General features: G+C 45.3%; 1 protein-coding gene across 2 annotated transcripts in view; it reads left to right on the plus strand.

The window, feature by feature from the left end:
* LAMA3 (laminin subunit alpha 3) overlaps positions 1 to 24,800 on the plus strand; it is a gene marked incomplete at its 5' end in the record, with an annotated part of 240,762 nt that overhangs the window by 31,308 nt on the left and 184,654 nt on the right. For both annotated transcript variants that reach the window (XM_082667718.1, XM_082667719.1), the window contains 2 exons: positions 22,127 to 22,244; positions 23,517 to 23,635. In XM_082667718.1, coding sequence (XP_082523844.1) covers positions 22,127 to 22,244; positions 23,517 to 23,635 — 237 coding nt within the window. The remainder of the gene's footprint in view (positions 1 to 22,126; positions 22,245 to 23,516; positions 23,636 to 24,800) is intronic.

A 24,800-nucleotide genomic window follows, 5' to 3' on the forward strand; every position in this document is an offset into this window, starting at 1 on the left:
GAGGATGCAGGTGGGTGGAACCAGGGGGCAGGTAGCATTAGGGTGAGAGAGCAGAGCCCAGGGCCTGGCTGAGGTCAGGTGGACCACAAGGAAAGCAGAGTCCAGCCTCCTTACTGCGGAGGGAGGCCAGGGCAGGGAGACTGGGTAGAGCGCAGCCATTTTGCAAATCCCTGTGTTTCAGGGCAAGGGTATCTCCCCAGCTCTGCGCGGCCTGGGCAGGGCTGGACCTGGAAGCGTCTGGTGTTTAGGACAGGTGGGTTTGACAAGTTGCCCGGGCTGCCCGGCTTGCCCCCATTGCTAGGTTACTATAGTTTGAACTCCTTTTATTACTCTCCCAGCCAGCCTCCACTCAGCCCTAGATTCTGCTCTCCTCCCTTCTCTTGTCACTTCCTCCACCCGTGTGAGCCCCCTACTCTCCCCAAGGCTGCAAAAACCACTGCCCAATCCAAGGGCACATGAAGATTCGAGAAGCACTGCTTAGACCAGGGCTCCTCAAACCGTCTGTTACAAGGGACCCATTTTTTTAAAAAAAAACATTTCTAAGCTGTCACAGACCAGTACCTTTGTAAAATACAATAAAAACAAATTCTTAGAAAAATGAATTGAAAAATAAAGTCTAAAGACATACAAAATATAAGCCTCATTTAATAAAATCAGAGTCAATCGATGCCAACTTGTTCTTTCCGATTGTTACGAAGGTTTCTCAGTGCTCACCCTTGGTTTCTGTCCCTGTTTCACTGTGGATGAGTCACAAGCAGTCCATGGACCACACTCTGAGCAGCGCTGCTCTAGACCATGAACTGTCATTTTTCTTCAGCGTTATTGATGCTGTCCCTGAAAAGTCTGCTTCTCCTTTCTGTGACCACGAGTCTCTTCTCTGGCTCAGACTTGGTTACGCAGGTCAAGGTGTGTTTGCTAATTGTCTAAGACTGTAGCCTCGAGTCCCCCTGTGACCGGGATGGTCTCCCTCCCCTCCCTCCAGCCACCCTCCGCCCTGCTCAGTGCCCGAAGCAGCTGACCTTCACGGGCAGAGTCTATATTCTCCCTGCCCTTGGGCGTCTGGCAGAGTCTGGCCAGTGGGATGTGCACGCACGTGCTCAGCTCGAGGGCAGGAGGAGGGTGAGGCTGGGGTGTCTGTCCCCCACCGACTGCAGGATCTCAGTGCTTCTACTGAGTCGCTTGCTCCTACAGCAACAGCTGTGTCTCAGCTTCCTGTCCTTGCCCTTCAGGTCCAGGGTGGGAACGGCGCTCAGATGCTCTTAGCTGTCACCCCTGCTCACTCCTTCGTAGAAAGCTGCTTTATGAAAGTCTCCTCAAGTACTTCATTCTAGTAGGTCCTCCGTCTCCCGCTGGGGCTCTGAGTGACACCAGCGCTCTGACTTTCGAAGGATGCTTTTTGACCGGTTGAAAGTGACCAAAATCCCCCCAGTTGTCATCTCTGAAAGAATGAAAGGGAATTATTGAGGAGGTGACTAACTGTAAATTTTTAGAAAGTACATATAATGTAAGTGTGTGTGTGTGTGTGTGTGTGTGTGTGTGAGAGAGAGAGAGAGAGAGAGAGAGAGGAAGAGAGGGAGAGGGCTCAGTTGAATTATGACCATGAAATAAGGAACAGTATTGTGTTCCTTCCTATAGAGAATGCCTGGTACACAGAAGTAACTCAGTGAATGCATGTTTAATGTATGAATGAATGAGTGTCCAGAGAGTTCCTTACTATATCTGTCCAGTGTACACATGTCCCTCATACACCAAAAGCCATACATATGCAACAGGTAGTAAAATATTTATCCCTTGCAATTTGGAGCATATTGAAGACATAATGAAAAAGTTGGATTCTTGGTCACTTACATTTAGAGTATTCATTGAAACATTTAGAAAAAATAGGTGGTAAGAAGGTCTGTTGCCCTTTTCCTTGTGGTAGATCCGCTTATGAGTCTTAGAAAATTCTTCCACATCTGCTTCACAAGGTGAAGCAACAGGAATAACACCTTGCTTCACAAGAGGAATAATTTAGAATTGAGAACGTTAAGTTCTATGGCAGCTATCATGTGAATTTAATGCTAACATCCTTCCTATGCTGGAAACCGCTCTAAGCACTTTTCAAGTATTAACTCATTTCATCCTCACTACAACCTTGTAGGGTAGGTTCCTGTTTCCTAGAAGAGGAAACAGGAGCTCAGGGCTGTTCTGTAGCCTCCTGACCCTATGACTAATGGTCACAGGTGAGCACTCAGTAGACACAGGGTTGGCACCTGTGCAGTCTGGCTGCAGAGCCGACCTTAGGTACTGTGTGATATGTTGCACGTGTTGCTCCCGTTCTGTCCCTGCTCCAGTTCTATGAACCTCTGTGGCCCCTGGGCGGGGGATGGGGGTGGGGTGTGTTTGGTTAGAACCATGTCCCTCTCTCAGGATGTTGTCCATCACCTTCCAGAGTGTTCCCCTAAGAAGATCCATTTGAGAAATCCCTTTAGTCCCTGAAATAATTGTGCTTCTTTGGGGGCATTAAAAACCAAAACTAAACAAAACATGGACACTGGGATCCTGTTTCCCTATTTATATTGGCTACTAAAAGCAAATTTATGGCTACACTGTGCAAGTGTATAGAACTTCACGACCCGTATTTTGTGTGCAAACTTCACTGTGGGCTCAAGATCTCATCACTATTGATCATTTTCCTTTCACTCCTTTTGTTTGTTTGTTTTTGCTCGTGGGTAATTTCATATTGCTGTTTTCTGTACATCCTTTAGGATTTAGGGTTCTAAATCCCTCCCAACCCTTTTTTCTTAAACAAAATGGGATGTAGATGAAGACAAGTAGTATATTTGATGAAACAGTAAAAAAATATAATCACTGTTTTCGTTCCAGTCATACATTTGGTTAACACTTAGAATAAACTGTCAAGACGTATTTTACCTGACTTCATGATTATTCTAAGCCTGAAAGATTTGTATATTCATGTAGAAGCATTTCTTATTTTATAGCGTTAATGATATTTCTGAGTCACTTTGAGAAGTACAGTGAGATTCTATAGAAAACACTCGGACTTTGCAAGCTGGCTAAGGTTCAGTTTTCAATTCTTCTTCTTTTTAAGTGGATTGTCACAGAGAAGCTTTGTCAAGCAGAATGACCAAGCATTAAATGCTGTTTGAAGAGCGTGCCAGGTTATAATTTTCCTTTTACAATACGTAAGTGACAAAGAACCTGCTTTTACTAAGCTATTTCCTTTCAGAACTGATGTGATATGTTCGTTTTCCCTTGAGCAAATATATCCTTTAATTATAAGGCCTCATTAGCTATTGTACTATTTCATTCCCCAATATTTTTTCTTTTGCCCCTAAATGTTTCCAGTGACAGTAGGATAATAATGTGTGTGTTGACAGCTGAGAGAGGGTTCATTTCTAAATATATAGGGATTTATCCTAAGCGTGCATATCATGACTCATAACACCTCCTCAAGGCATTCTTTCAAAAGACCCCTTCTCGCCCACGTTGTACCTCTTCCTGCCATCATTGCTCCTCTTGCTAAGAGTTATTGCTTACTTTGGAGAACAATTGGAGCTTATTTACTAAAGCATGTTCTCTGCTGAAATTTCTTGCTCAACATATTATCCTAGAGAAGAGAGACTTGCACCATTAGCTTGTAATTTGGCTACCTGAAATACTTATTTTGTCCCCCAAACTGGTCTGCAATCATAGCCTGGAGAAGACATGGTCCATTGCTGGAAAAACTGGGCCAGCTTTCTATGGAAATGGTTTGGCGGCTGTGGGCATGCTGTGATTTCAGGGTGTAGAGCGGCCTGTCCGCCCACCCCTGGAATTCCTTTCACTGAAGATAAAGCTGTTAAAAGGCTAATGCTGTTGGGAGAGGTAATACATTGACTTAAAACTCACTTGAGACTGGGTTTCCACAGGAGAGAGAACAGCGCTGGCAATGTGCGCCTGATGGAAAAAAGGATGTATTTTGTGGGCTGGGCCAGTGCCTCTCGACTTGAGTGTACATCTGAATCATCTCTTCAAATGACAGGTCTGACTCAGAAGTTGCAGGCGTGCCTCTAGATTCTGCATTTCTGAGATGCTCCCGGTGATGCCTGGCTCCTGGCCTGGGGGCCACACTCTGAGCAGGGAGGGGCCGGAAGGACTCTCTGCTCATCAGCCGGCCTCCCTGGGGAGTGAAGAGCAGGGCGTAGGCTGAGCCAGAAGCAGGGCGGGCAGTGGAGAAGATGAGGTCCGGGGCGGGGGCCAAAGCCTCCCATCGCCAGTGATAACAGACACTGTGCTAGGGACACACAGACCTGGAGACTGGGGCAGACATCCTCACAGCCAGGTAACTTCGTGCTCCTCCTGTTGCTGGCTTTCTTGGGCACGGTACACACAGGGTCAGAAAATCAGGCTGGGCAGCAACTTCTGTCTCCGGCAGGACAACCAGGGAGGAATGACTCCTTGAAGAAAGGCCCGCACTCCTCCTTTGGCCCCGTCTGGCCCTGTGGCTGCCTGCACAGCTAACTGCATAGCAGCCTGGGCTTTGGAATCAGACGTGGGTCTGAGTCCTGGCTTTGTCACCGACTCTCTGTGACCGTAAACACGTTCCGCGTCTTCTGCAAACTTTTGCAAACTTCTGCAAGCTTAGTTTCTGCATCTATGAAGTAGAGAGAATATTAGTACCAAAACACTAGGGTTATTGTAAAGGCTACTGAAACACAGAGGCATTAGTACCCGGCACATCATAAATCCTCAACAATGCTAGTTTTTCTCTCCCTCCTCCTTACTATTATTGTAATAATTCGACTTGACGAATCCTTCTCACAGATGTCACCTCTCCCTCTTCTTCCTGTGACTGCAGCCACCTGCTCCGTTTTCCTGTTTTGTGGCCCTGCATTTCCTCAATCTTGGGGCACTAATCCCAGCAGACAGAGCTTCAGGTTGTGGACTGAGCCGCAGGCCAGCGAGCAAAGCGGAGGAGCTCGGGGACCGCACTTGGTTGGCCTTGAGCTGTCCTGGGGCCCCACTAACATCAGGTCCCCACGTCACACCTTAGCGACGGGGTCCTCTCCACCTCTCTTCTCCTTCCCCGGCATTTATGACAGGTTCCCTCCGGTATATTCACATAAAATTCTGGGATTTCACGTGCTTCTTGGGGAGTCAAATGCACGAATGCAGAATCAGCATGCACCCTGAGAAGTGTAACCACCATGGAGCGAGCTACGACCTCTGCTTGGGGAGTGTGGGGAAGATTTCACAAGGCAGCAGCCTTTCCACTGGTCTTTCAAAGATAAAAAGGAGTTCGTTGGGTCAGTACTAGGCCTGGTCATAACGTGACCAGCCATCCCACTTTGTTGGAGACTAAGGGCTTTTCTGGGATGCAGGATTTTTGTTACTAAAACCAGGACAGTCCCAGGCAAACCAGAGTGGCTGGTTACCCTACGAGTTCATCACGATGGTGTCTGGATCTTGAGAGTCTTCTTCTCTTTCATCAGTTATGTGAGAGCGTGTAGTCTGTGGCTGGGACCCTGAGATCTAAGTCTAGAACACGGGAGACTTCCTGCCTGGAGCGGCACCAGCTCTCAGAGTTGCAACCCTTTTGTCCCTCTCCTGGGTGCTGGGACCTGTCTTGATTACCTGCTTCAACTGGGTCGGTCTGTCTTTAAGTCAGTGCTTCTCAGAGTTGGTCCTTGAATCCTTGTGCTAAGAAGGGGGACCCAGGCTTGGGGCTTAATGCCGTCTTGAAATCCTTAATAACTTTATGTTTGAGTTTGTGTTTTGTAAGTGAAGTCCAGTCCATCACGGAGTGTGTGCTGGCTCATGGGCCATCCTGCCTCCCAGACAGGTTCTAGGCCACCTGCTCCCCCAAGTCCTGGTGCCTCGATTCCTCCAGTCCTCTTCTTCCCTGACCCCACCCTGCCACCCTTTGGCTGGGGTCTGGGAGCAGGTGCAGGGAAGGCTGGCTGCATGCATACCGTGAGGAGGAGGGGCAGGGCGGAGCTATCTCCATCCCAAGCTAGCAGAGCAATGGGCGACTTGACAGGGAGGAGCCTCTTGTCCATCCTGCATCCAGGTACCAAGCTCATCCCAGTGTGGAGGTTCCAATCCCTTGGGGATCGTCTGTCTGTGTGAGTTGGGCGGTGGGCCCATGAGAAGGGGAGGGAAGGGGAGATTGACCTCGCCCTTGACCAGGGCACGGTGCGTCACGTCCACCCAGTAGCGGTCAGGAGGGGATCCTGGCGTGTGCACAGCCAGTGGCAGAGTGGTCCCTGTGCGGGTCTGCATTCACCCTTGCCCAAGGGAGTGCAACATTAAATAGCAAATAAAAGTTACCATGATGGGTCAAGAGAGGAACTGTGGAAGAAAGGAAAAAGCACATTTTAGTACCTTTAAAAGCACTTTTTTCCTGCCTTTAACCAAGGACCCCTGTGTTTTCATTTTGCTCTGAGCTCTGCAAATGGTACAGCTGGCCTTGCTTCTAGGCCTCACTGCAGACCTACTGAACTGGAAGGTCTCGAATTGTAGCCTGGGAATCTTCACTGTGACACAGCCCCAGGTGCTTCTAATGCACACCTAAGTCTGAGGGTGCAGCAGTGACATTTTGCCCCTAGTTTGGCCGAATGTCCAGAATTGATCTTGTCTTCTCTCAGCCACTGTCATCCTCTATGGCCAGTGTAGGTAGCCTGGGTGATAAAAGAAAGAACCCAACCCCTTTGAAATCTCAACCTCCACCACCATTAATTTCCGACTTAGCAGGAACAGCAGGGCCAAATTGGCCTGAACCAGGGTCCTCTCAGCGTCAGCACCTCTGCGTTCCTGGCTCAGCAGGATTCCCAGTTCTTCTTTTTTTATTTTTTTTGCAGTACGCGGGGCTCTCACTGTTGTGGCCTCTCCCGTTGCGGAGCACAGGCTCCGGACGCGCAGGCTCAGCGGCCATGGCTCATGGGCCCAGCCGCTCCGCGGCATGTGGGATCTTCCCGGACCGGGCACGAACCCATGTCCCCTGCATCGGCAGGCGGACTCTCAACCACTGCACCACCAGGGAAGCCCCCCAGTTCTTCTTCCAGGCTCAAGACAGGGCCGCACCTGCCCGTGTCTTTGAAGGAAAGTTTGGCGGCAGGACCAGCCTTGGTCATGACATACCACATTCCCTTCCTGCCTCAGTGGCGTTCCAGACATACGGACTCCATTGGTTTGTGTCCCTGTGTGGGGAGGACATGGAGCAGGGTCCACCCTCAAGAGACATGTCACACGGACGAGATGCAAACAGATGTGTAGTTCTGAACCGCTGAGATTTTGGTGTTGCCACTGCAACGCAACCAGCCCACTCCAATGGACCGGGCTCCATTCTAATGACTGTGACTCTCTAAGCATTTTCAAGTCCTTAACTGTAAAGCAAAAGGCGGGTGCACAGAGCTTCCCTCATTGATTTCCTGGAATGGGGGAGAAAAAAGCAAGGATTTCCTTTTAGAAGTCCCTGAACAGAAACTTCGATTCTGTTGATGAGATAATCCCACGTGCCCATCCTCAGGCCTTTGTGCCCTCCCACCCACACCAGCAGTTTCAAGAAGTGACCAGTCGCAGGCTTGGCTCATGGAAAGGTCTTGCCACCCTGAGAGGAACACCAAGAAAGGAAGGTGCCAGAGGTTACGAGGTCATGGAGCTGTAAGGCAGGAGCGGGATCGAGCCGTCCAAACGGACAGTTTCAAGCTCGGAGTGTTTTCCCGGATTTGGGGGGTGGATTTATTCCCTGGGGCCCATTAGTTGAATTGCAGTTCAAGTGGAATCAGCTTTCTTTCCTTGCAAGTCTGGCAGTGAAGGGACCCACGTGTCTTAGCCAGTGGGAATGAAGAGAAAAAATCCCTCTCCATTACGGGCGGCCCGAACCACAAGAAAACAATTCCTTCTAGGGTGCCTGTGCACGCTGGTGTCTGCATTTATAAGGATCACCCCGGTCAGGGCATCTCCCCGCCTCCCGAACAAGAGGCCACTCCTGCTGCCAGCCTGGAACCAGGGCGCAAGGTGCTCGTGGACATTTCGCATGGTTCCTTGAGATTTTCGCCAAGTCCCTTGACCAGGACAGGAGGCAGTATATATTTTGTGATGACTAAAGACTGATGTTCCATTTAGGTTTGCATTGTCTTATCTCCTTGGGAAGCAGTTGTTGGAGGATTTTAGAGATATGGTCCCCACTTGGAGATGAGCGCACAGCGTGTTATGAACTGTGCCCCTCTCGTGCTTTATTCTTCTATCTCCCCCGTCATCCTCAATTCCCACTCCTGTTCCATGGCCCTTCGCAAGCATCTGTTCTAACATCTTTGCTACTTAATCTGAAGCTCACTTGTGCCCTTAAGATGCGCTCACTTCCACGGGTTAGGTCCTCACGTGTGCCGGGCTCTGCGCTGAGTGCAATGCGGTCATCGGCTCTTTTACCCCTCACACCAGCCCTCTGTGGGGCGTGGTCACCGACATTCCTCCCTCCACCTGGGTCACGCTGCCAGCCTCTATCTGGCCCCTCTTCTGGGTGGTGAGTGTGAATCAGGAGCTGGTCGTGCACGGCTCTGTCCTGTCCCTTGAGAGCAGGTGTCCAGAGGCAGGCATATGCCCTTCTCTGCTTCTCCTGCCTGAAACACATGGGCCACCGGCCCGGGGCATCTCACCTGGCGGTCACCGTTAGCAGACACAACCTGTGTCCTCCAATATAAACTTCACCAGAAATAAAGGCGATATTTTGTCCCCATTGCCCTTCTTCCTTTGTCTTACTTCTCAGTTGGTTCTGAGCCAGATAGGGAAGAGGGATGCCTTTTATTGGGCCCTTTCAAACACTCCCACTTTAAGTACTGTTATTATTCCTTTTTACACATGAGGGTACCAAGGCATAAGAAGATGAAGGGAATCGCCCGGATTGCACAGCTCAGAGCCTGGAGCGAGACATTCTGGCCCCAACACTGGCCATGTTATGTTCATGTTATGAAGGTTCATTGATGCTGTCTGTGTATCTATTTCCTTGATTCTCACCACTACGTGGTTGGTATTTGTAGGGTCATTAGTTAGATTGTCTTTCACGTTGATTTTATTTAATAGAATATTGCCTGGGGGAGTCATATATGGGTGTAAATGAGGTGCACCAAAAGTTACATCAGATATTTAGAACTTATTTTGCATTTTTTTTCCCAGAAAAATTTATAAATAAGGAGCTCTAAGCTATGCCTTAAAACCCGCTTAGTCCCTAGTGTTATAATAGTGTCATATTCCACATTTGCAAGATGGGTGGTATAAACCTTATGGTATAATCCTCCCCACTCTGTGTAGCTTCTGGGGTATGGGGAGAAAAGGGGCCCCAGATTGGGGAAGAAAGACCAGGGAGTAAGAGAGTGGGGGAGGGGCAGAAGTGGACCCCCCAGGAAGTGAGGGGGTGGGCAGGCCGTTGTGTGGCATTTGGATGATGGAACTTTGGGGCTCCACACACCCTCTAGCTCCAGACTCTCCTTTCCGGAGCCTGGCCGCTCACCCCCGTCTACCATCTTCAGATCCAGACCTCATTCCTGGCGAGGTGACCAGATTGCTTTTAGTGGGATGGTTCCTGCTGGCACTTAAGGTGTTTTTCCCACGTCAGTCCCCTTCTCCACCGGTGGGCAGAGCGGGTGTGTGCTGCGCCCCTGCCCACCAGGCGTGCCTGGAGCTGATTAGCCCAGTTCTTCCGTTTAACCCCCCTGCGGTGGACGATCTGTCTGGCTGCCCTGCCCACTTCCCTGGCTCGTGTTCCACTTCTCATCCTCTCTGGGGCGGGCTTGAATCCCTGCCCTAGTTCCTAACAGTGTCTTGCCCGGAGGAGCTGGATTTCAGGAAGCTGAGGCTCAAAGTTCAGCTCACTCACCCAAGGTCATCTGGTTCCCCACTGATTCTGAGCCAGGCACAGGACTCTCCAGTTCTCCTGATGCCCGTCAGCCTGGCCACACTGCTCTCCGCTGCCCAGCCACAGTCCCTCACCCACCCCACTCTGACCCTTCACACCCGGGCCTCCCATTCGCCCTGCTATGAAGGATGCCTGCTCGGGGTCCTTGCGGGAGCCAGAGCATTAAGTGGGAGCATTTGGGACACAGGAGGCCGTCTCATGTCCAGATCCGAGAGTTCAGCTGGGGGTGCACCTTTTTAACACAGTGAAAGTGACTTTGAGCATCCCGTTTTTCGCCAAGTAAGTGCAATCCTTAGGGCTCTGGCTGACTACCAGCGTCACCCTGATGCAGGCCAAGCGCGGGCCCTGGCCTGGCCTACAGCTACCTGTAGCAGAGTGTTCCTGCTGCAGTTCGAGTGGGCAGGATAATCAAGCTCACATCCTGTATTTACAGGCCGTGTGCACTTGAGCCGGGAGTATTTATTTAATCACTCCTGGGATGGGTGTTTTAAAGGAAACGTACAGTGTTCCAGGAAGCATCAGACACAGATATCTCCCTGAAGGGGGGAAACTGCATTGAGACCTACAGTTTCCACAGGAATCAGCGGCTCCAGAGGGCCAGGATGAGGCTTCAGTTGGGTCACATTGAGTTGAGGTGGTGGTGAGGTATCTCACGTGGAGAGTAACTAGGCTGTTGGGTCCGAAGCTTATGTGAGAAGTCTGTGCTACAGGTATAAATCGGGAGTCAGTGGTGTAAGATGGAAATAGCGTGGAGTGAGGTGAGAGAAGGCTGAGAACTGAACTCTGGGTGAACTAGAGGAGAGGTGAGGAAGGGGGACACTCCACCCTTTGCTGAAGTGTGGCTGCAGCGGGAAGAAGGAGGTAGGTGGACCTAGAGGAGGGTTTGGATGGAGGGAGAGGAATTTTCTTGACTTCGGATGGAAGAGTCAGTTGAAAGCTGATGGCTGGAGGGTATTATGCTTAGTGAGATAAGTCAGACAGAGAAAGACAAATACTATATGTTTTCACTAATAGTTGGAGTCTAAAAAATGAAACGAGTGAATATAATTAAATAGAAACAGATTCACATATACAGAGAATAAACTAGTGGTTACCGTTGGGAAGGGGGTGGGGTAGGGGCAAGATAGGAAAAGGGGATTAAGAGATACAAACTACTGGGTATAAAATAAATAACAATCAAAGGTGTAAGGTGCAACATAGGGAATATAGCCAATATTTTGTAATAACTTTATAAGGAATATAATCTATAAAAGTATTGAATCATTATGTTGTACACCTGAAACTAATAGAATATTGTAAGTCAACTGTACTTTAATTAAAAAATAAATACCTAAGATAAAAGCTGATGGGAAGGATCCAAGAGAAGGCAGGAGGGGAATGAGATCCAGAGTGCAGAGGGAGGAGGCTCCTGTGCCATTGGACCAGAGGGAAGGGAGGAGGATGTGCAGATGCAAAAGTGCTCATGGATTTGGGATGGGCAGGCAAGGGATTCCTTTTAGATAGTTCTGATTTTACTGGTGAAAGAGAAAAAGTCACCTTTGAGGGTGGAAGGAGAGGACGTGGGGTAGTGGATGAAGATCTAAGGATCGTAGAGAATCAGGTGCAGGAAGTGGGCAGAAGCAAAGGAGGCAGCTCAGTCAGAATCACAGGTCCCTCTGCGAGGACAGAGCTGTGGCTGAATGCTGGTTGCTGCATGGTGATGTCACAGTCAGCCCGGATCCTGGACTCAGTATGTCCCTGCTGGGGTCAACCACTGTCCCCAGAAGCCAGAGGGGGCTGCCATATTTGTTGCTTCTAGAAACAATTCTTCAGTGTCCCTGCCTTTTTGTATCATTTGCTCTAGATGCAAAATCTCGGCAGGAGACATCCAATTCACTGAGCCTGGGTCAGGTACCCGTGCTGCCTTACCTGCCAGGAGAGCTGGAAAAACTGGCATTTTCAGCTTCTAAAGGTGGAGGTGCAGCAGGATTCATAAGGTGGGAAGGGCATTTGGATCCTCAAAAGTCCAACCTACAAAAGACAAAACCTCCAGCAGGGCCCTTTCTCCAGCCTCCTCACCCAGAACTGGCAGTGATCTTCTTCAGGGTGGAGGTTGATGCCTCTTCAGGTGCATGGTCTCTCTCCTTATTTGGGTTTGTTATTGTGACAACCAATAAAATACCCCAGATGGTGATACCATCCATTTGGAGAACTGCCATGCTAGGGGATTTAGTGTTCAGAAAGTAAGGACAGCTTTTGGCCAAAGGACAAGTTCTAAGACGAATATTTAATCTATAGCCCAGCTGATTTGAAACCACACTTCAGCCTAAACTTCATTCCAAAAAAAAAAAAAAGCTGGCTAATAAAAATGACTGTGCTGAGTCAGTTTAAGTGACCAGCCTTATGCTTTACAGATATGCACAGCTATTGTCAAAAAGGTCTCCGAAGTGCCCTGCCATTAATAAGAGCAATGGAAACACAGCCAAAAGGAAAATTTTAGCTTTAGGTAACACTCAGATTTAGCCATGGATGCTAAATCTCAGGAAAGATGTCACAGGGAGAAAGGAAGAGATGTGGCTGAAATTAGGAAAGGACCATTACCAGTGCAGGCTAGAAATGAGAATACCCTTTAGGGAGAAAGGTATTGGCCAAGAGGAGGACTGGAACATTATGAAGGATGTGGACTCAGTTATGAAAAATGATGAGAAATAACATCATTTAGAATCTGATTTAGGGTAAATCATCATTGAGCAATACTTTGCTGAACTTTATCACAGTGTGAGTCCCCTGTAGAAATCAATATATTTTTTAGGAGTTGTTGAGTTAAAAAAATTTAGATAGATTAAAGGAGGAATTAGATAACTTGGTTTGCTCGTGACGAAAGTTGAGTTAGTTAAATCTCTTTGCCTTGGAAGAACAAGATTATCATTTCCCTTGTCCTGTATAGTTTGTCAGACAAATTCTTAGGCTGTTTATCAGTTCAGTGAGTGAAGTAAATGTCATACCCAATTTTATTATAAATTAGAAAAAAAAAAAGCGTGAATGAGGGCAAGTGAGTTTTATAGGGAGAATCAGGTCCTGGACAAAAAAAAAAAATTCCCTGACAGTTGAGTGTAGCTGTAAAGCGTTGGATAAAATATTAGACTTCATTGTGAAATTGAGCTCAGTTCTTGGATTCCAGTGGGCTTCAACTTATTTAAAATCACCACCAAATCTATCGGTAAATTGTTAGTTGTGGATAAAACGCTCTTGAGTAACATACGTTAGTTTCAAGCTCTGCCCTTTGAGTCTACTTGGGGAATTATAACGTCCACAAGGACCGAAAACCATGCTATATGTCTTCAATCTCTTTTTTCCTCCAGAGTTAAGGATTCATCAGTCATAAAATACAGATGCAAATGGTTCACCTTCTCCTTGTCTTTTGATTTTTTTCTTGAAATCTTCCATTAAAAACTAGCGGGCTTGTCAGTTTCCAAGTTATTGGAGTGATCCAACACTTTAGACTCGATTTTGGTTCAGGATTTTTATTTCTCAGGTTATTGTAGTTATTTTTAATGAGGAAGTGAGATACTTTAATTCTCTTCCCCTTTCCAGTTCCTACCCTAATCCTTGCCTCCTGCTGACTTGAATCTTAGTTCATTAAAAAGAACCTAGGGAGATGTGGTGTTGGTATTTAAATTCTGGGCAGGCTGTCATTTGGGATAAATGGTAGAAATCTGTGCTACCCCAAAGGGTAGGTGGGGGAATTATGAGGAAAAGTTTCCAGGACAGCGAGGAAACGTGTAGTGACCCAAACTTAGCAATGCAGTGGGTCTTCTTTCCTCTCAAAAGGAGATTCTAGCGTGAAGGTTCTTACCCTGGGTGAGAGATTGATCTGGGACCTCTTGAGTCCCTTCCTGTAAGTTTCTGGAATGATCGACCTTCCCTCAACGGTGAGCAGGTGCTTTTGGGAAACAGTTAGAGGACCTGAAGGACACGGTGACTTTCCTCCTAAGCACTCTCTTTTCGATGGTGCCAAGTTCTGGGTTTTATAGGACAGGGTGATGATAAACCCGAAAGAAAGAAATGCCCTCGCCAAGCCATTGGCCGATGTGCTCTTCGCACCAGGATTAAAAGGATCCTTTTTCAGGCCAGCTGAGTCATATTTTCATCACTGGCCTTGATCGTTTAATGAGGATTGTACTTCATTTTATAAGAAGTTTTCACACAAGTTTACTAAAATGGAGTTTAATTCCACTTGACCTGCATAGTTCCTTCTCAATTAAAAAGTTTCTATAGGGACTTCCCTGGCAGTGCAGTGGTTAAGACTCTGCGCTCCCAATGCGGGGGGGCCCGGGTTCAATCCCTGGTCAGGGAACTAGATCCCACATGCATGCTGCAACTAAGAGTTCGCATGCCACAACTAAGGAGGCAGCCTGCAACTAAGACCCAGTGCAACCAAATAAATAAATAAATATTTAAAAAAGTTTTTATAAAATTAGCTCATTAGATAAGTTTTTCAAATGGGCATCAGCCTTAAAGGAACTATAACTGTTTGATTCTGTATCTTGGGACTTATTTTTCTTAACTTTTATTTGTATTTTTACATGGATAGTAGGAACGTTTGTAATTTAGTTAATAAAAATAAGTGTTTCAAAATGTCTCTCCATGGGTTACTTATTAATGACAAAGGTAGAAAGATAACTTTGTAAAGGGGAAATCTGGCGTACCTCTTCTCAAGCAAGTGATCAAACACAGCAACACTGATAACAGGACAACCTGGCATCGCGTGCTCCCTGGCATGATGCCATGAGAAGAGGATGTCCCATGGGTAGTAATCCTGCCAGAATGTTTACCCTGAATCAGATAATGAGAAAATAATCAAACACATTCAGATGGGGGAACATTCTGTTATGGAAAGATGCCAATGTCAGGAAAGAAAAATCGTGGGAGGACTGCTCTAGATTAAAGGAGACAAGAGACTTGGCAAGTAAATGCTATATAGAACCCTTAATTGCATCCCGGATTGGAAAAATGCAATGGGCAGTATTAAGAATCAGGGTAATTCTAATATGTACAGTGTGTTATGTAAGATTTTTGTATGAATGGTAAAAGTTCCTAGGCGTCAACATGTTGAGTTTATGTAGAAGAAATGTCCATGTTCTTGGGAGGTACATGGTGAAATATTTAGGGTTGAAGCATAATGATATCTGAAACTTGCTTTCAAAGGTTAAAAAAAGGTGTGTGTGTGTTGTGTAGACAGAGAGAGAGAGAGAAAGTACGAACGTGGCAAAATGTTAACAGTTGGTGAATCTAAGCGAAAAGTGTAGGGATATTCATTGTACTGTTCTTTGAGCTTTCCTATAGGTTTGAAAATTATGCCAAATTATAAGTTGGAAGAAGCAAATCAGGAAACACTGCATTGTGGAACAGTATGTTTATCAAATTGTAAGGCTATGATAATAGATTTATTTCACATTATAACTTAGACTCTTTTGGAGGAGAGAGTGCTGGTTAGTTGAGTAAGAAGCTAATTTTGGATGTGACTTTAAATACATGTGCATAATATTTTGCAGTTTCACATGTCCCATTTATTCAATTTCATTGCAATTCAGTGACATTTATTAAGCATCTACTCTGAGGAAACAGGAGTGATTGAGACACAAAGATGTCAGTCTAGTGGAAATGACACATGAAAACACATATATGCCACAGAGCATAGTAAGTGCCCTTTTAGATGGAGGATGTAAGATTTCTATGAAGTGGATACTGCTGTCCCTCATCTAGGTACTTAAATATCTTTTTTGATTGTTTTATGTTATTATTTTATGCACAAGGAATTAAGTCGCAAAGTGCTTCAGTGATAGAGTCACATGGCTGGTGGGTGGCAGAGCAAAGGCTTGCCACCAGGAGTTGATTCTCCTCTGCCGTTAGCAGTCCACTGCCGAGCACGGCACCCGACGGTGCTAACTGGAGCCCACTTCCCAAACTCGGTGGTGACTGCACAACTTTAATATTCATCCATTCATTCATGGCATTTATTGAACAGCTACTACCTGCATCTGGGAAGGCCATGGAATGAGATAGATGCTGGGCTGTAGGAGCTGGAATCTCAGAGGCTTCAGCATGACCATGATGAGGAACAGAAAGGGCTGGCTTGTCTCACCTGCTCCCCCTGAAGGCTTTTGAAGTCAAAGTGCCTCTTGCTGCACCTTTTATGACTATTATCTGCTTCATTAAAACATTATTTAAAAGGTTACTTTGTACCTCCATCTAAATGCTCGTCAGCAAAGGTCAAGCCATCTTTAGCTTGTTTCAGAAGCATGTGGAGAGAGGATGACAACTCAATCCTTCTCGGTCACTTTTCCCTCCTTACCTTAACTCCCAAACGTTATTTCTCCGAAAATGCACAGCTTGGCCTTTGCTTTTCTGCTTCTAGTGACTCCACTGCCCGGTGCTCTCTTGTTTCGTAAAGGGCCCTCATTTACATCCATGCGTCTCAAGGGTCACTCAGGCGTGCTTTGAAGTATGTTGAGTGATCGCAGAGCAAACATAAGTAACCGATAACAGGGGTTTAACATAGGAGCCATTTAGAAGGCACAACGTTTAAAATGATCAAGTAGAAGAGAATAAATCCATACCTGTTGGTTTAACATGCGTGAACCCCCTGTGAACCCCCTCCGGAGGCCGCCTCTCAGCACCATTTTGAATCTATACATCGAGGGGAGATTGGCAGCAGAGCTGCAGTGCTTGGCAGGAAGCCACTGCAAGGTGCACCACAGTGGTAGGGAGAGAGAAACAGGGCCTGTCAGTGCAGATGGGCTCAGCAAGAATGAAAGGCAGCCTCCCAGTGTCAGGGCATGTAATCCTGTGCTGAGGAATCTCAGAATCAAGTTCCTAAAACGAAAATGGGAGGGAAGCATCTTGGAGTGGAAAGTCCTGTCTGGTAGGTGCTGGAAGATGAGTTGGTGGAATCCCAGAGCTTATTCAATTAGGTCCGGGTGGCAGGTTGATGTAACATGCAGAGGAGACACACTGTGGCATGCCTCCCCTTGCTGCTAGAGGTGGGATTTTTAACTGATGTGCTGCCTTAAAGGGATCACATGTTATCTCAGACAGGATGAAACAAAACAAAGAGAGGTGCCCTCTGAGCTACCAAGGCTATTTCATTTATGGGGATTTGTACCAGCAGAAAGTGCAGCTTTAGAAACCAACGCGCTCAAATGACCATCGAGATGTATTATCACATAGCTCCCTACCTCTGGGCTCCCTGTAATGGACTTTTAGCATATTTGGAAATAAAGGTGTTTAGAACTTCGACAGTTATTTTCCCCAGGATGAAACAGGTTAAATGTTAAGTATCTGTCAGGTTCAGTGGCATTGCTAATGATCAGGGAGTGGAATATACAGAGGTGGTGGACTTCTACACCCGCAAGATGTGGACACATTATTTCACCTCTCGAAGTCGCACATCCCTCATCTGTAAAGTGGGGTTAATAAAATCCCACTTTCATTGTGAGAATGTTTCTGAGGTGCTTGACATAGTACCTAGAACATAGTAACCATTAGGTCACACACTATTAAATAAATAGGGTTTTTAGGGGACATGCTATGATGAAAGGATTTTGATGGAAGAGATTAAGAATGTTTTAAATGATTCCTGTATCCAAAAATTTTTTTTTTTTTGCGGTACGCGGGCCTCTCACTGTTGTGGCCTCTCCCGTTGCGGAGCACAGGCTCCGGACGCGCAGGCTCAGCGGCCATGGCTCACGGGCCCAGCCGCTCCGCGGCATGTGGGATCTTCCCGGACTGGGGCACGAACCCGTGTCCCCTGCATCGGCAGGCGGACTTTCAACCACTGCGCCACCAGGGAAGCCCAAAAATGTTTCCTTTGTATTCTCTCTTACATATCTAAAAGCAGTCTTATTTTGATGTGGTCTAGGAGAGATGTGCAGTCTTTAGGAAATATATTTGTTCTGATTATCTAAACTGGGAGTTCTTGGATTTCCTATGAATTCCTTCACTATGTAATAATAGTACATGTATTCTGGAAATTATTTCTCCTTCTTTAGGTATTGCTTTATGGTTTTCAGAGTACCTTACAATTCCTAACTAGCTTTTTTTTTTTTTAGCATCTTCATTGGAGTATAATTGCTTTACAATGTTGTGTTAGTTTCTGCTGTATAACAAAGTGAATCAGCTATATGTATGCATATATCCCCATCTCCCCTCCCTCTCACGTCTCCCTCCCACTCTCCCTATCCCACCCCTCTAGGTGGTCACAAAGCACCGAGCTGACCTCCCTGTGCTATGCAGCTGCTTCCCACTAGCTATCTGTTTTACATTTAGTAGTGTATATATGTCAATGCTACTCTCTCACTTCGTCCCTTCGTCCCAGCTTACCCTTCCCCCTCCCTGTGTCCTCAAGTCCATTCTCTATGTCTGCGTCTTTATTCCTGTCCTGCCCCTAGGTTCATCAGAAAGTTTTTTTTTTTTTTTTAGATTCCATATATATGTGTTAGCATACCGTATTTATTTTTCTCTTTCTGACTTTCTTCACTCTGTATTACTTCACTCTGTATGACAGACTATAGGTCCATCCACCTCACTACAAATGACTCAATTTCGTTTCCTTTTATGGCTGAGTAATATTCCATTGTATATATGTGCCACATCTTCTTTCTCCATTCATCTGTCGATGGACACTTGGGTTGCTTCCATGTCCTGGCTATTGTAAATAGTGCTGCAATGAACATTGTGGTGCATGTCTCTTTTTGAATTACGGTTTTCTCATGGTATATGCCCAGTAGTGTGATTGCTGGGTCATATGGTAGTTCTATTTTTAGTTTTTTAAGGAACCTCCGTACTGTTCTCCATAGTGGCTGTATCAATTTACATTTCCACCAACAGTGCAAGAGGGTTCCCTTTTCTCCACACCCTCTCCAGCATTTATTGTTTGTAGATTTTTTGATGATGGCCATTCTGACCGGTGTGAGGTGATACCTCATTGTGGTTTTGATTTGCATTTCTCTAATGATTAGTGATGTTGAGCATCCTTTCATGTGTTTGTTGGCAATCTGTATATCTTCTTTGGAGAAATGTCTATTTAGGTCTTCTGCCCATTTTTGGATTGGGTTGTTTGTTTTTTTGATATTAAGCTGCATGAGCTGCTTGTGTATTTTGGAGATTAATCCTTTGTCAGTTGCTTCATTTGCAAATATTTTCTCCCATTCTGAAGGTTGTCTTTTTGTCTTGTTTATGGTTTCCTTTGCTGTGCAAAAGATTTTAAGTTTCATTAGGTCCCATTTGTTTATTTTTGTTTTTACTTCCATTTCTCTAGGAGGTGGGTCAAAAAGGATCTTGCTGTGATTTATGTCATAGAGTGTTCTGCCTATGTTTTCCTCTGAGTTTTATAGTGTCTGGTCTTACATTTAGATCTTTAATCCATTCTGAGTTTATTTTTGTGTATGGTGTTAGGAAGTGTTCTAATTTCATTCTTTCACATGTAGCTGTCCAGTTTTCTCAGTACCACTTATTGAAGAGGCTGTCTTTTCTCCATTGTATATTCTTGCCTCCTTTATCAAAGATAAGGTGACCATATGTGCGTGGGTTTATCTCTGGGCTTTCTATCCTGTTCCATTTATCTATATTTCTGTTTTTGTGCCACTACCATACTGTCTTGATTGCTGTAGCTTTGTAGTATAGTCTGAAGTCAGGGAGCCTGATTCCTCCAGCTCCATTTTTCGTTCTCAAGATTGCTTTGGCTATTCGGGGCCTTTTGTGTTTCCATACAAATTGTGAAATTATTTGTTCTAGTTCTGTGAAAAATGCCATTGGTAGTTTGATAGGGATGCATTGACTCTGTAGATTTTCTTGGGTAGTACAGTCATTTTTACAATGTTGATTCTTCCAATCCAAGAACATGGTATATCGCTCCATCTGTTTGTATCATCTTTAATTTCTTTCATCAGTGTCTTACAGTTTTCTGCATACAGGTCTTTTGTCTACTTAGGTAAGTTTATTCCTAGGTATTTTATTCTCTTTGTTGCAATGGTAAATGGGAGTGTTTCCTTAATTTCTCTTTCAAATTTTTTGTCATTAGTGTATAGGAATGCCAGAGATTTTTGTACATTAATTTTGTATCCTGCTACTTTACATGAGGTTGGATCATTTTCTTCCAAGGATGGGTAGAAAATCTGAGAGTGTTAATCTGAACCCAGGGAAGCAGATTTTTCAAGATCAAAGAGCGAGTGTTTGAGACAAAACTGGCTGAACTTAGGGTTTTCAGTAATTGGTGTGACAATTCTTCCTTCCACAGAGAAGTAAGCAAAGGGGCTTCTTAGAGCAAAGGATAATCTCTGTGACCAAGATCAGTGGTTCTCAAAGTGAGTTGAGAACCCATGGGGTTCCTAAGACCTTTCAAGAGGTCCACAAGCTCTTAAGTCCTTTTTCCTATTACAGATCTATGGGAGGCCAGATTTTCTTCAAATACTTCAAACCAAACAACGTTATTACAACAAACTGAAGAAGTGGCTATGAGAATCCAGCTGTTTTCTATGAAGGCAGACATTGAAAGAGATTTTAAAAATGTAAATCAAAGCCACTCTTCTCACTATAATTTTTATGTTTTGGAAAATATAGTATTTTTTTCATAAAATATGGTATTTATGTTAAAATGTAATGCTTTATTATTTTAAATGAATTAGTAAGATGTATTTTAAAAATTTCTCAGCCTTAATTTTTAATATGGCATTTCTTAATTAATAGACATAGCCCACGTAAGGAAAAGCTTTTGAAAGTCCTCCATAATTTTTAAAAATGTAAAGGTATCTTGAGACTAAAATTTGAGAACAATTGCCCTAGAGATTTTGGCTTCTAGTGTCGAGTTGGGAACATTCACAATCAACTAGTAGCTCTGAGACTTTAAAAAATATATATGGGGGCTTCCCTGGTGGCGCAGTGGTTGAGAGTCCGCCTGCCGATGCAGGGGACACGGGTTCGTGCCCCAGTCCGGGAAGATCCCACATGCCGTGGAGCGGCTGGGCCCGTGAGCCATGGCCGCTGAGCCTGCGCATCTGGAGCCTGTGCTCCGCAACGGGAGAGGCCACTACGGTGAGAGGCCCGTGTACCGCAAAAAAATAAATAAATAAATAAATATATATATATATATATATATATATATATATATATATATATATATGACTCTTACCATACTATTGTATGTGAAAAATATACAGATGAAAATCCCTTATTTTTTTTCCCTAAGAAATAAAAGGATCCCACAGGGTCTGAGTACTGCCTCTCTCTCTAACTAGATGAGCTCATTGTTCAAATGGCTCTACTGGGCTAGTTAATAAGGTGGCAGAGTCTTTTCTGAAAGTCACTGTGGAATCTCTTCCTTGTGGTTGGGGAGTGGGGGGATGGGGATAATCCCCAGTTCTTAACATGTTAGCAGATTTGTTTAACACCCATGTTCATTGTCATGAACAATGAACTCATACTAGGCACTTTGCTAAGCATATAGACTCTCAGGGTTCACAAGTCAAGCCAGATATAAGTTTTGAGGGAAGGGGGTGGGAGTGGACTGCAGGGACTCCTGGGGTCCATCATGGAGGCATACTGGGATTCAAGAGTGGGAGGATGAAGAAACTGGACCAAAGCTGCGCTTCATGTCTCCCATACGTTTGCATTGTCCTGGCCGTGGGCAAAGAGCGATGAGGATGAACAAGAAAATCAGTAAGAGGGAGAGAAATCAGGAAAAGAGGGGGTGAGTGGAGATGGCACAGGAGAAGGAGGTGCTACCCTCTACCAGGCAGCCGCTCAGGTCTCAGTTCTGCAGCCGTGAGCTCTCCAAGATCTGGAACCAGGGCTGTGTCACTCACGGGAGACGCTCAGGGCTGTACTACCGGCTCTTGCTCCTAGAAGAGCTTAGCCCACGATGGTTGTTGTTTGACATCAGACTTCTCTGAATGTACAAACTTGAAGGTGCTGTGTAGGCTGGTTGAAACTCAAGGGTATAATGATTAAGATGTGACAAAGATTAATGGATAGATTCGGTGGAAAGAGAACAAATGATTATTTGGGTTTTGAGCATGATAAGCTTGAGAGACTGCATCCAATTAGAGATGTCCAGTAGGCAGTTAGAAATGGGATCTGGATCTTGGGAGAGGTGTGGCTAGATGTGTTGCCTTGGGAACCAGCATCATATAGAGATGATGGAGGGTGTGGACAGATGCTGCGACTTGAGTAACTGTATGTCCTTTGCTTTATCAGCTTTTCCAGGTGGCCTATATTTTAATCAAATTTGCAAATTCTCCTCGCCCTGATCTTTGGGTCTTGGAAAGATCTGTCGACTTCGGAAGCACCTACTCACCTTGGCAATATTTTGCTCGTAAGTAATCTAGCCTACCATGTTATGAGGGGTTTGAATTATTGGCAGCAGATCAAGACTGTGGGTTTAAGTAGAAAATTAGTCTCTCAGTGTGGCTAGTCAGGGGCTGGTCAATTTTAACTTGCTAGGTTACCCTTGGAACATCCCTATTTCTCAAGCGCACTTGCATGAATTCCAAGGATACACATGTATAACTGGGGTTGAAACACCTCTTATGATAATGGTTCTTGCTACTATTTAGGGGGAAGCAGTGTACCTATAACTGGGCCATAGCTTCAGTCCATTTCCTTTTTTTTAATATATATATTTTTTAAAATTTTTGTTTATTGTATTTATTTATTTTTAGCTGCATTGGGTCTTCGTTGCCGAATGTGGGCTTTCTCTAGTTGCTGCGAGCGAGGGCTACTCTTTGTTGCAGTATGTGTGCTTCTCATTTTGGTGGCTTCTGTTGTGGAGCACGGGCTCTAAGCGCACGGGCTTCAGCAGTTGTGGCACGAGAGCTCAGTAGTTGTGGCGTATGGGCTTAGTTGCTCCACGGCACGTGGGATTTTCCTGGACCAGGGATCCAACCTGTGTCCCCTGCATTGGCAGGCGGATTCTTAACCACTGCGCCACCAGGGAAGTCCCTATTTTAAAAAATATTTTATTTATTTATTTGGTTGTGCCGGGTCTTAGTTGCAGCAGGCAGGCTCCTTAGTTGAGGCATGCGGGCTCTTAGTTGTGGCAATTCATGTGGGATCTAGTTCCCTGACCAGGAAGCAAACCCAGGCCCCCTGCATTGGGACCGTGGAGTCTTAACCACTGCGCCACCAGGGAAGTCGCAGTCCATTTCCTTTTATGTAGAATTAGGAACTAAGCTCCATCTTTATGGATCCTGCCTTTCACATTACTTACCTTGACCTTGTCTTTTTCACTAATGAAGAATGTCTGGGTCTCTGAACCCTGTGACAAATTGAGGTGGACAGGAATTTGGCTTACAAAGGCATTGGGTTTTCCAGGAATGCTCCTTAGAGGGTAAACTTGCCTAATGAGGAATGAGGATTTAGAACCATATCTCCAGACATTTCTGTTGAAAGTCACGTGGCCTGAAATGACTTGGTATTTTCCTTCGTGAATTAAGAATTTCATTCTAAGCTTCCGTCTAAAAATCTTAAATGCTTCTCTGTTCTTTCCCTTTTCATGTATATTCTTAAGTAAACATAAGATTTCTTAAGAGATTTACAGCAAGATGATAATATTTTATTTGACAGTACTAACATGTTTCCCTCCTAGATTCTAAAGTAGACTGTTTGGAACAGTTTGGACAGGAAGCAAATAGGGCGATCACGCGAGACGACGATGTACTTTGTACTACTGATTACTCCCGGATCGTGCCATTGGAGAATGGTGAGGTGAGTAGATTTGGGAGGCCTTGAGAGATAGGACTCAGAAGTGAACATGAAGATGCCACATTTTTCATAATTGTGAAACTTGCACCTTCAAGGAAATCTAACATAGATGGAAAGGAATCACGTCGAAGACTCCCAGATTGAGTTGGGTTGGAAATCTTTTTTTTTAAATTGAGGTATAATTGACATTGCACATTCTATTTGAGGTCTCATTTTCCTTGGGAATTCAGGATTCTGCATTCACGGCCCACAGGTCTTGAACTCTTTTTTTCTGGTGGACTATTTAGAAAGTGGGTCACTGGTGACTGTGGTGAAGCACCCTCCCACTGCCTCACAAGCACATTACCTCCCCTAAGAGTGGGGAGAGGAGGGGTTGGTGGCAGAACTAATCCCTGATCCTTTTTGGCAGGATGGGCATCATCTGTAGGGGAGAAAACAGTTGCTGTCTCATTGGGGTTGCATGTGGTCCTTGTGAAGTCAGCCAGTCTGTCGTTAGGGAAGATGAGAAAACAGAGTGGGGAAAATCAGAGAAGCATCCCATGGAGTGAGTTTCAAATGAACTTCTTTAAAGGGTGTCAGTCTCGTTCTCCTTAGGTAGAGAGATCTTTCTTGAGCAGCTGTATCTAGTATCTTCCAGTGATCGGTCAGTGTTTCATGTCTCAGTAACTGGTTGGGACTTGGACTTCATCGCCTCAAGCTTTAAAACAAAACCTGGGGGACTTCCCTGACGGTCCAGTGGTTAAGACTTCATGATTCCACTGCAGGGGGTGCGGGTTCGATCCCTGGTCGGGGAACTAAGATCTCGCATGCTGCGCGGTGTGGCCAAAAAAAAAAAAAAAACCTAAACCTGGGTTTTATATAGACTTTTTTTTGTCCTGTTCACTGTCAACTTTATATCCAAAGACTTCCTTTTTTCACCCTCTTTCGGGATTTTAGATTACTTTAGCTTTGTTTCGTTGATGCAGCTTGACAAAAATTGTTTCTTTATATTTGTAGATTTTCATGTTATACTTTGAACATTTCATAGTGTGTATAGCCCCACAATGACAGTGATAGAACAAAGGGTTTGTAAATGAAATGATTTATAAAACCTGAAAGCCCAGGTTTTGAAACATCTAATGACTCAAAGAAACCAAGTAAGTGTTCGGGGGCATGTGAGTTATTTTTA

Source organism: Grampus griseus (assembly GCF_964374135.1).
Source record: "Grampus griseus genome assembly, chromosome: 12".
In the NCBI taxonomy this organism is placed as follows: Eukaryota; Metazoa; Chordata; class Mammalia; order Artiodactyla; family Delphinidae; genus Grampus; species Grampus griseus.